This window comes from Chlamydomonas reinhardtii, chromosome 13 (assembly GCF_000002595.2).
Source record: "Chlamydomonas reinhardtii strain CC-503 cw92 mt+ chromosome 13, whole genome shotgun sequence".
Lineage (NCBI taxonomy): Eukaryota > Viridiplantae > Chlorophyta > Chlorophyceae > Chlamydomonadales > Chlamydomonadaceae > Chlamydomonas > Chlamydomonas reinhardtii.
Window position 1 is genome coordinate 2,331,337 of NC_057016.1, and position 10,351 is coordinate 2,341,687.

Here is a 10,351-nt window from a genome sequence, read left to right on the forward strand (position 1 = left end):
GCTGAAAGCGACTCCGATTGCACTCACTACCTCGACGTTTGCGTGTTTGCTTCTTTACTTCATGATATTTAAACATAGCACTGAGCATTACCGCTTATACTTACAAAATAGCCTCAAAACACATCGCCAAGCCAACTTGCTAAGTTCTGCCCTCTACCGCTCACGTATTCATTGCAGCGCTTTCAGAACATAGTTGATACTGTAATAATAAAAGTATAACACCAGCAGAAGATAGCGCCTGTGTCGCGCTTGTTGCGCTGCTGCGCGGTTAGCCCTCGCGTAGCAGCGATTTTCTTGAATTAAGCATACTTTCAGCACCTAAGCATGTCATCCAACGTCCGGCAGCTGATCAGCCGGCTGATTCCCCCAGCTCGGAAGCAGTTTGAGCACCTACAAGCGCACCGACGCGATGTGGTCTGGGGCGACACACAAATAACGCTTAGAGTGCGACAATACCCGAAGAGCAAGGACGAGTGAGTGGATTTGGGGCGGAGGCGTTCCTTGCACCGCCCGCCCTGCCAACCCCACGCTGTCGTCACGACGCCTTGAACGACGTTGCTCATGCCCGCAGGCGTGTGTCCCTAGTGCTGCCAAACTGGCATCGCGTGCGCCTCTGGAGCGAGGCGCTCGGGCGGAAGGTGGAGCTGGTGATGACCAAGGACACGCTACGGTGCGTGGCTGGTTTGCGGCGGCCTTCAGCAGATTTGTGTCCACGTCAAAACATCCAGTGCGGAGGCAGGGTTGCGTAGGAGAGGAAAAGGTGATGGGAGGCGGTTTCGGTGCTGGATTCTTAGTCAGGTTTGGAGCGCCTCACATACTTATCTGCCATATCCGCGCCGGATGGAAGAGCATTGCACATGCGAGCGGCCGTGCAGGACAGCAGCCCCGGCCACACAGCCGCAGCCTCGGATCCGTCAATGGGGCCTACCCACCTCAACACAGTCAACAGTCAGCATGTCGGCACGCGTCATTTCTCCCCACGCCGAACTCGCACACACACGTCTCCTCGCTCCGCATCCGATCAGACACTTATGCCCCACCTAGTTAGCGAGGTGCTTGCTAGTGAATGCGAATGCAAGACGCCGTCGCGAGCTCCAGGCTAGCCTGTGACCTACACCTGTGACCTACACCTCATATTAATCCTACCGGCTGGCACACATACCACATACCGGATACAGGCACATCGAGGACATGGGCGGCCTGGACGCCTACCTCATCAAAACCCCCGAGTCGCGGCTCAAGAGCAACCCCGCCTCCGCAGTCAAGTGGGAGGTCATGTCGGCGCTGCGGCGGCGGGAGGCGGCGGCAATGATGGCGCGCGGAGGCCGCGGCGGGGCGGCGGGCGGCGACGGCAGCGGTGCCGCGGGGGCGGCGGGGAAAGAGTCGACGTAGAGGAGAGGCTGGACGGCGCGAAGGGGGCCGGACAGCATTGCTCAGGATTGCGGACGATAGCTCAGCCTACAAGGGCCGCCGAAGGCGGTGGCGCCTTGCGGCGCACAGACGGGGCGCGGCTTGCCATGGTGGCGCATTGGCCATGTATGCCGGTTTCGGCCGGCAGGAAGTGTGCTCGCCTGGAATGAGGTTGAGGCGCACAAGCGGAGTGCACGATGGACTCTTAAGGACTGGAGCACTGAGATCGCATGACCACTACCTGGCCTGGGTTTCAGCCGCTTATGGTCCGATAGATTTGTGGAACCAGCGTGTGAAGCTAGGAACGAGCAAGGAGTCGTGGTAGCGGCTGTGGGATTTGCGGTTTGCGACGTGTAGTGCTGGACGCATGTGCCCGCATTGCCCGGCTCAGGTAATGCCGTGCCGTGAATGCATGGAGGCAAGTGCCGCGCAGTGTAGCAGGAGCGCCGTAGAAGGCCTTGATGATGAGCTGTGGCCACCCTTAGGGTATGTGGGACTTACGCGCCGTCAGGCCTTCCTCCCATGCGCAGCGCCTTCAGCACGATAGGCAAGTGTCGCAAGTGTGTGAGACGAGTGTGCTGGCAAGGGGCCTTCTGGGTGGAGGTGATTTGTAAGGCATGATTGCGTCATAGCGACTCCCATCGCGTCTGCATGAAATCCATGAATGTACAAGTGAAATGCTGCTCCACGGTTGCGCCGGCAGCACCCCCGCCTGGCCCCGCCCCGCCGAGCCCCGCCGCCCGCCTTCCACACTGCAGGCGCACTCCGCCAGGCGCGCGGCACTGGTTCAGGTATAGCCGGTCTAGATTTTCATATGGGTCTGGGGCTGAATTACATCAGGTGCAAAATCCCAGGGCAGAGAACAGCTCGTTGCGTGAAAGGCGGGGTGATTGTGATTGACACAACGGCAAGGCAGACGGTAGGAAATGGGCGTGCCTGTTTGCGTTTGTGAAGGATTGTGTGACAGCTTCACATCAGAAAGGCGCAGGCTTGGGCAAGGCCACGGCGAGAAAGGCTGCGGCATCTCCATTGGAAGGGGATGTTGCCCGCCAAATTTTCGCACTAGCTGGCGCCGAATAGCTGCAGACTCTCCACAGGACACATACGCAGCAAGAACATAACGCCGATTTGTCTAAATCCGCTCTGCAACTTCAAGCGTTCTGCGCGAGAGGCTAGAACAAACTTTCTGGCATTATGCCTTTTGCGCGAACCGATTTTGCACGTATGCTTCTGGACCTGAACCTGAAGCTACCTCTGCCCCTGTGTCAGGGAGCCGGCCCTTGAAGGAATCGACAAGCTGACTAGTCAGAACTGCAGGCAGGAGCCTTGAACTTTCTTCTCTTAGGGTTGCTCTTGTATTACTTGCGCTCGCGGATTTAGTGGAATGCCGACGCTGAACCCGTCAGCGGCCGAATTCAACCCAACGAAGTGGGCTTCGGCGGCCAAGTCCGGCCAACAGCACAACCAACAGCAACATACGCATCACAAGAATGCTGGCGCCAGCGCGCCTGCCTCGGCCCACCCGGTAGCTTCCGGCCATGGGCCTGCGAAGCCACCTCAGGAGGCCGACTTTCCCGCTTTGGGAGGCGCAGCTGCAAACGTCGCTGCAGCGGGCGGCAACCAGGCGCCGGGAGCCAAGTCTTGGAAGAACGTGGCCGGGCCCGCCCAGACGGCCGCTGCGCCGGTAGCTGCAGCGCCCGCACAGGCGCCGAGGCCTGCATCAGCTGCACCTGCTGCCCCGCCGGCGAACGCTTGGCCGCTCCTTGGCGAGGCTGGCCGGGCTAATGGCCACCACCCGCCGCCCCCTGCCGGGCACCCGCAGCAACAGCAGACGGCGCCTGCCCGCGCACCGCTGATGGTGCCGCAGGGCCGCTTCCCGGGCGCCGGCGCACCGCCGCCGCCGCAGCCCAACGGCGCCCGCGGCGCCAAGCAGCAGCCGCAGCACGCGCCGCCGCCGCCGCCCCCTCCGGCGGGCCAGGCGGGGGCAGGCACTGCCGGTGCGCCGCCGACGCAGCACCAGCAGCAAGGTGGCCGCAAGGCCCAGCAGCAGCAGCAGCAACAGCAGCAGCAACAACACCAGCAAAACGGTCGCAGTTCACTGAAGCCCGCATTCGACGGCTTGGCTCAGCAGGCCGCTGTCAATGCCCTGACCGGCTCCGGCGGCGCCCGCGGCGGGGCCTCCGCGGGCACTGCCGCCGCGCCGCACACGACGCCGGGCGCCGCGGGGCCCACGCCCTTCGGCACCACCGCAGCGCAGGCCCCGCCCGCGGGCTTCCACGTCAACCCCACGTCCGCAGCCGCGGCGGCGGCGGCGGCGGCAGCCGCCAGCACCACGACGCCGACCGGCAAGGCCCCGGGCGCCAAGCCCACCCGCAAGGCCTCGCCGCTGACGGCGGCGCTGAACAACGCCGGCAGCGGTGGCGGCGGCGGCGGCGGTAGCAGTGCCGAGAACTCCAACCACAACAGCCCCCGCCGCGGCCCCGGCGGCGCCGCCAACGGCCACGGCCACGGCCCCAAGCCGAGCCACCCGCCAAGCAGCTCCGCCACTCCCATCCCCGCGCGCGGCGGCCGCATGGCGCCGCTCGTCCCGCCCTCGCCTGGCGGCGGCGGCGGCGGCGGCGGCGGCGGCGGCGGCGGCGCCCACACGCTGTCGCCGGGCTCCGGCTCCGCCGCCTCCTCCTCCGCCGCCATCACGCCCTCGATGCCCATCGCCATCCGCAGCCGCGGCAGCCGCCAGCAGCTCACGATGGTCGAGGTGATGGAGGCGGAGGAGGACGAGGAGCGCAGCCGCCGCATCCAGCAGCGCCGAGACGGCAAGGCCGCCGCCGAGGCGGCGGCGGCGGTGGCGGCGGCGGCGCCGCCGGGCGCCGCCAAGGGCGGCGCGGCAGCGCCGCCGGCGGCCCCGGCGGGCGCGGCCGGCGCCGCGGCTGGTGCTGGTGGCGGCAAGGGCGTGGGTGCGGGTCCGGGCGGCCGGGCTCTGCAGGCGGGGCCGCATGAGGAGAGCATGACGTTCGAGGAGCAGTTCGACACGCATAGCCAGGCCAGCCGGACAAGCTCGGTAAGGGGGCGAGAAAACAAGGGGGGGGGAAGGCGCGGGTCATGGGGAATGCGGGCGGGGAGGCAGCTGACAGTGACAGGGACGTACGTGATGGCGGGTCGTACTGTGTGGGCAATGCGGGACCGCGCGGCGTTGAGTGCGCAGGGGAAGCACGCCGGCGGCGCATGAGGGGCGCGGGTCTGGGTAGATGAGTCCGTCGGCGCTGTGGGGTATGGGGGGGGGGAGGGTTTGTCCTGTGCACGCGTGGCAGACGCGGCACCCTACTAGGACCGGACCATAGGCACACACACGCACACACAGACCGACCCCACATCCAGGCCCTGAGCCGTGCTCCTGCTGCCCCACACCCTTCACCTCCTTAACCTCCTCCTCCCGCCCCTTGTCCTCCTCCTTCCTCAGATCGCCAGCCGCCCCTCCGAGGCGCTCAGCTACAACATCAGCGGCGACCAGCCCGACGGCGCCGCAATAGCAGCAGCCGCCGCCGCCGCCGCCGCCGCCCTGGAACTCAACGGCGGCTCGCCGTCCGCCTCCGACGGCGGCGCCGCCGCCGCCGCCGCCGGCCGCCTCGATGAGGCAATGGTGGAGGCGGCGTCGGACCACGCCGGCGGCGGCGACGGCGCGTCTGGCGATCTGCTGTTGCGGGAGGCGCAGTTGGAGATGGAGGTAGACGGCCCAGTGAGCTGCCCGCAGCTGCACGGCACGGAGGAGGCGGCCAAGCGCGCGGAGGCGGTGGCGGCGGCGGCGCACATCGAGCCGTTCGTGCCGCCGGGCAAGGTGGGGATAGGGGATGGCGGTGGGTGTGGGTGCGGGGGGAGGGGGGGCGGGAAAGCGTCAGGCGCGTGTGTATGGGTGGGTGGGGATGTGTGTGTGGATGTGTGTTTGTGTGTGCGTATGGGTGTGTGGTTGTGTGTGGGTAGGTGTGTGTCTGTGTGTGCAAGCACCAGGCGAAGGTATGAAAGCATCAGGCGAGAGTGACGGGGGGCGGCGGTGGTGGGATGCGTGCAACAGTAGAAAGGTCGCGGCCTGCGGTGCCTGTGCTACTGGGCTCCAGGTGCCGGGCTGCCCAAACCGCCCGCTGACCCACTGGCGGCTCCGAAACGTGAGCGCCGCAGCGCTCGCATCATTACTCACCGTGATCATCACGAGACCCCATCACAGGACCGAATCACAGATCGAATTCCTGCAGCCCCGCCCCTCCATTTCACCTGCCCTCCCCGCCGCTCCCTTCCTCCTCTTTCCCCTCTCCTCCCCTACCCTCACTCCAGACGCCTACCAAGCTGTACCTGGTCCTGGACTTCCTCAATGGCGGACACCTCTTCTTCAACCTGTACCGGCAGGTAGGGGGGGGAAAGGACTGGCTGGGGGCGGGGGTGGAAGGCGCCGGAGGGGAGTACGGAGGTATGGTGCAGGAGGGGAGTACCGGGGGAAGGGGCAGGAGGGGAGTACTGGGGGATGGGCGGTGGCGCAGGGGCCCGAGGCTACACGGTGGAGGGCTGCAGCACGAGTGGGGGCGGGGCGGGGCGGGATGGGGCGGGGCGTGAGCACACAGCTCAATAACAACACCTGCCGATTCCCAAGTACGCACAGCTCAACCCAAGGCTCAACCCAGCCCACTGAGTACTGGCACGCCACACCACCTCACATACACACACACACACACGCACACACACGCACACAAACGTACACACACATACACACACACACACACACACACACAACCACACACACACACACACACACAAGTACACACAATTACACACAACCGCGCCGCAGGGCGTGTTCAGCGAGGACGTGGCGCGGCTGTACACGGCGGAGATCGTGCTGGCCATCTCCTACCTGCACTCGCGCGGCATCGTGCACCGCGACCTCAAGCCTGAGAACGTGCTGCTGGACAAGTGGGTGGCGGGAGGGAGGGGGAGAGGGAGGGAGGGAGGGAGAGGGAGAGGGATGGGCTTTGGGGCTTTTGGGCGTCGACTACCCCTTAGCCTTGCCCAACTACACACATGCATATTGTACACACGCATACGTACACGCACATACACACACCAATTCTCCGCTTCTGCATCCATACACTGTCCTACGCGTAATGTTGTCCTTGTGCTCTTTAGACACATTAGTTTTCCGCTTCTGCACCACCTGCACCTCTGCGCCCCTCCCTCCCTACCACGCTCAGCGAGGGCCACGTGCGGCTGACGGACTTTGGTCTGGCCAAGGGCAACATGGGCTGCGAGCAGAGCCGCACCAACAGCTTCATCGGCACCATGGAGTACATGGCGCCCGAGATCATCGAGGCCAAGGGGCACGGCAAGGCGGTGGACTGGTGGAGCACGGGGTGAGCGGCACAGTGGGGGGTTACACTCATGATTAATTAAGAAATGAAGGTGTAGGCAGGTACAGTAGGGGGGTGGAGGGACGAGGGGGAGAAGGTATGGGTGGAGGGCTCGAAACCGTCAAGCTCTATGCAAAATCCGTCCCTCATCGTCCTTTCTCACCTGTGGGAGGAAGGGGGCTTTCACTCTCATCTGCTCCCCCGCTCATCTGCTTTCCCTCACATCTCTCCCTCCCATCGTCGTTCCCTCTCACCTGCTCCCCCGCTCATCTGCCCCCTTCACGTCACCTGCTGCCCCTCTCGCCTCCCTCCGCCTCCCTCCACCCCGCCTCCCTCCACCCCGCCTCCCTCCACCCGGCCTCCCTCCACCCCGCCTCCCTCCACCCCGCCTCCCTCTCACCCCCCTTCACTCAATCAATCATATGATTGTTACCGCCCTCCCCGCTGGCTACGACTTCACTTCGTAAACTTAATGCATGTAATCCCCCACCACCCACCCCCAATCCCCCACCCCCCGCCCCCCTCAGCATCCTCATGTACGAGATGTTGTGTGGCGTGCCGCCCTTCCGCGCCAAGAGCCGCCAGGCGCTGCAGCAGCAGATCGCCACAGGCAAAGTCAAGTACCCCAGTGAGTCGAGGGGGGCGGGAGGGGGGGGTTAAACTTTGAACCTAGCACAGTCGCGCTGCACGAAGAAACTGCAGCTAAGTCGGGGGGGGCGCAGGTGGGGGGGGGAGGCACACACACACACTCCCAGTGAAGTGGGCCGCGCCGCAACGCGCCGTGTCCCGCACTCGGCACAGCAAAGCCGCGCTGCAGCCGCATGCAACCGCGCCGCAGCCGCCCAAGGCCGGCTCAACAACACCGCATTGCGCGCCTCCTACACCCACACGCACGGTTCACACGCGCAAGTACACGCAACACTCCGCACCTCTCCCACCCACCCCACCTGCTGGCAGCCTGCCTGGCTACTCCTCCACTCCTTGCTTCAACTCAAATGCATGTCGCCCCACCTCTCACGCATTGGGTTCGGCTGAATTCGGGCCGGTATCTACAACCCCCCCCACACACACACACACACACACCTCACCCCAGTGCATCCGCTGCTTCACGGCTATTCCAAACATCCTGGCAACCCCACCCACGCCACCCCACACAGAGTTCCTGTCCACCGACTCCCAGTCGCTGCTCAAGGGGTTGCTCATCCGCGACCCCAACAAGCGCCTGGGGGCGGGCGCGGACGGCTCTGCAGCCGTAAAGCGCCACGCCTTCTTCAAGTCCATCAACTGGGCCAAACTGGAGGCGCGGCAGATCGAGTCCAAGTTCAAACCCACCGTCACATGCAACATGGACATCGGTGCGTGTGCGTATGCGTGTGTATGTGCGTGTGCGTGTGCGTGTGCGTGTGCGTGTGCGTGTGGGGCGGGTTGTAGATACCTGTCCAAACTGAATCAAACCAAGCTAAACTAGCGGAGCACAGGCAGGGAGCGGGGGGGCGGGGTATTCCATTCCCAGGCCAAACAATTGGTGCGTGTGTGGGTTGGGACGGCGGCCCAGGGCGGGGGAAGGGCGTGTGTGACAGGGAAGCGGGGCAGGATGGGTTGCCGAGCGCGGCGCGGCGTAGCGACGGACGGCGCGGCGTGGCGCCGGGCGACACCGCTGCGCTGCCCGCCTGCACCCACGGCGTGACAGCTGCTCGAGCACGACAACCTCAAGCACCCTTATCATCTACTGTAACTCCCTGTGCCCTCCCCCTTCCTGAACTAATCATGCATGTAGTAACCCCCTCCGCCTCCTCCCCCTCCACCTTACCCTCCACCTCCTCTCTCCGCCGCCTCCGCCGCCGCCTCCCTGCAGGCAACTTCGACAAGATCTGGACCGACCAACCGGCGGTGGACTCGCCGTGTGGCACGCCCACCGTGGCCTCGCTGGGCAGGTTTGACGGCTTCACCTACGTGGCTCCCTGCTTCTTGGGCACGGAGCAGGGCGCAGCAGCCATGGCAGGCGTGGCGGCGACAGCGCAGGCGGCCGTAGATGCGGTGGCAGCGGCGGCCGCCGCCATAGCGGCGGCGGGCGGGGCGGCGGGCGGGGCGGCGGCGCCGCCGCCGCCGCCTGCGGTGGAAGGGGCGGCGGCGGTTGCGGTTGGCGCGGCCGGGCATTGAGGGAGTGGAGGAAAGGCTTGGGTTCGGGGTAGCTGGCTGGGGGTGATGGGTGTGGGGTTTGCGGCTGTGGCTGGGTTCTCACCCGGGGCGGCTCAATGCAGCAGCCGGGCAGAGCACAATGGTGTCAGCTGTTGGTGCCTGTGTGGTGAGTGCGCAACATGCGTCTGTGTAAGGCAGCGAGCCGCGTCAATAAGTTATTAGCGGTGCGGGTGTTGGTGTGCAAGTGTCTGCTGGAGCGGCGTCGTGCGTGCCTTCGTGGAGTGTTGGAGTGCTTGTGCATTCAACGCGGTTTGCATTCGCTATCATAGAGTGTGAGCGTGTACGGTGCGTGTCCTGACCCGGCCATGGAAATGGTGATACCGTAGCCCTGCAAGCTGCGATTGAAGGGAGTTGCAAACGGCCGTTGACGGCGCCTGCCACATCGTGTGGGGTGGGCGAGAACAGCGGTAGCGCGAGCAAGTGCGGTCCTGTCTGTCGGCAGGAGCGGACGGCCAAGGGCATTCAGGATCGGCAGGGGGATGAAGATGCTATGGCGCGCCGTCGGCGGCAGTGCTGCGCAATTTCGCGCCCGGTTTGATCGCCGAGTAGGAGAGAAGAGAAGAGAACTATAGTGATAGATTGCTTGCTGGCATGCGGAAGGGCATTGTGGCGAACAGGGAATGCAAATGGACTTATGGAGGAGCGTGGCGGCGCTCACCGTCCGTCGCGTTTCTCCGCACTCAGATGAGAGCGTGCTCAAGGCTGGAGCACGGCTGAGCATTACTATGTGGCTGAGCCTGGCAAAGTCGTTTGATAAAAGCTACTTCGGTGGAGACTGTGGAGTTGAGCAACGTTCCGCCCACAGCCGTGTGCGATGCGGCCTCACGGGACTGGGCGGTTAGGCCACGGCTTCAAGGCAGCTAGAAAGGAGAGACATCACTGCTGCTGCGGCGCAGTAGGCTGCATGGGGGCATCTGTAGTTATGTAGGGCGCTGGTCTGGCCGTCTGGGAGGCAGCCAGGTAGACATGGCAACACCTTGAGGCTGGGGCATTGCGGAGCGCGTGAGGGCCGTGGGCGTGGTCTTTTGCAGCAAGGGGATGGAGGAGCAGTGGAGGCAGTGGGTGATGGCAGAGGAAGTTGCTCACTCGTGAACCGCGAAGCGGGAACAAGAGCGTGTGTGTGTGTGTGGTGCGCACAAGGGGCACCCAGCGCCTCAATGTCAATCGGGGGAGCTGTGTGTGTACGTGTTTGTTGGGTGGAAAGGCACAGAGGGCGGAGGCGCGGCGTGGGACTGGCTGCGGGCTGGCGTGGACTGCCGTGTGGCTCTGGCCGTGGCCTTCCTCGTGTCATCCACATGTGCTGTGCTGGTATGCACTCCGCTACCGGAGTGTAATTTGAACGCGAATGCGAACGC

General features: G+C 64.7%; 2 protein-coding genes across 2 annotated transcripts; both read left to right on the forward strand.

The window, feature by feature from the left end:
• The first annotated feature begins 99 nt into the window (after positions 1-99).
• Positions 100-2,036, forward strand: CHLRE_13g579150v5 (uncharacterized protein). Its single transcript, XM_001693506.2, has 3 exons — positions 100-473; positions 572-670; positions 1,179-2,036. The coding sequence occupies exons 1-3, from the start codon at positions 325-327 to the stop codon at positions 1,390-1,392; spliced, it is 462 nt and encodes a 153-aa protein (XP_001693558.2). The 5' UTR covers positions 100-324; the 3' UTR covers positions 1,393-2,036.
• A 465-nt stretch (positions 2,037-2,501) lies between these two features.
• On the forward strand, positions 2,502-10,350 carry CHLRE_13g579200v5 (uncharacterized protein). Its single transcript, XM_043069522.1, has 8 exons — positions 2,502-4,468; positions 4,868-5,242; positions 5,734-5,805; positions 6,242-6,363; positions 6,642-6,800; positions 7,325-7,425; positions 7,955-8,152; positions 8,653-10,350. Exons 1-8 carry the CDS (start codon positions 2,795-2,797, stop codon positions 8,955-8,957), a joined length of 3,006 nt encoding a protein of 1,001 aa, XP_042917497.1. The 5' UTR covers positions 2,502-2,794; the 3' UTR covers positions 8,958-10,350.
• The last annotated feature ends 1 nt before the right edge of the window (position 10,351 follows it).

What these genes read in the sequence shown, in the direction of transcription:
- CHLRE_13g579150v5 (XM_001693506.2), top strand. Translation starts at nt 325, where the DNA reads ATGTCATCCAACGTCCGGCAGCTGATCAGCCGGCTGATTCCCCCAGCT. An exon ending in TACCCGAAGAGCAAGGACGA is followed by an intron (nt 474 to 571) that starts GTGAGTGGATTT and finishes TCATGCCCGCAG; the next exon opens with GCGTGTGTCCCTAGTGCTGC. An exon ending in ATGACCAAGGACACGCTACG is followed by an intron (nt 671 to 1,178) that starts GTGCGTGGCTGG and finishes TACCGGATACAG; the next exon opens with GCACATCGAGGACATGGGCG.
- CHLRE_13g579200v5 (XM_043069522.1), top strand. Translation starts at nt 2,795, where the DNA reads ATGCCGACGCTGAACCCGTCAGCGGCCGAATTCAACCCAACGAAGTGG. An exon ending in AGGCCAGCCGGACAAGCTCG is followed by an intron (nt 4,469 to 4,867) that starts GTAAGGGGGCGA and finishes CTCCTTCCTCAG; the next exon opens with ATCGCCAGCCGCCCCTCCGA. An exon ending in GAGAACGTGCTGCTGGACAA is followed by an intron (nt 6,364 to 6,641) that starts GTGGGTGGCGGG and finishes TACCACGCTCAG; the next exon opens with CGAGGGCCACGTGCGGCTGA.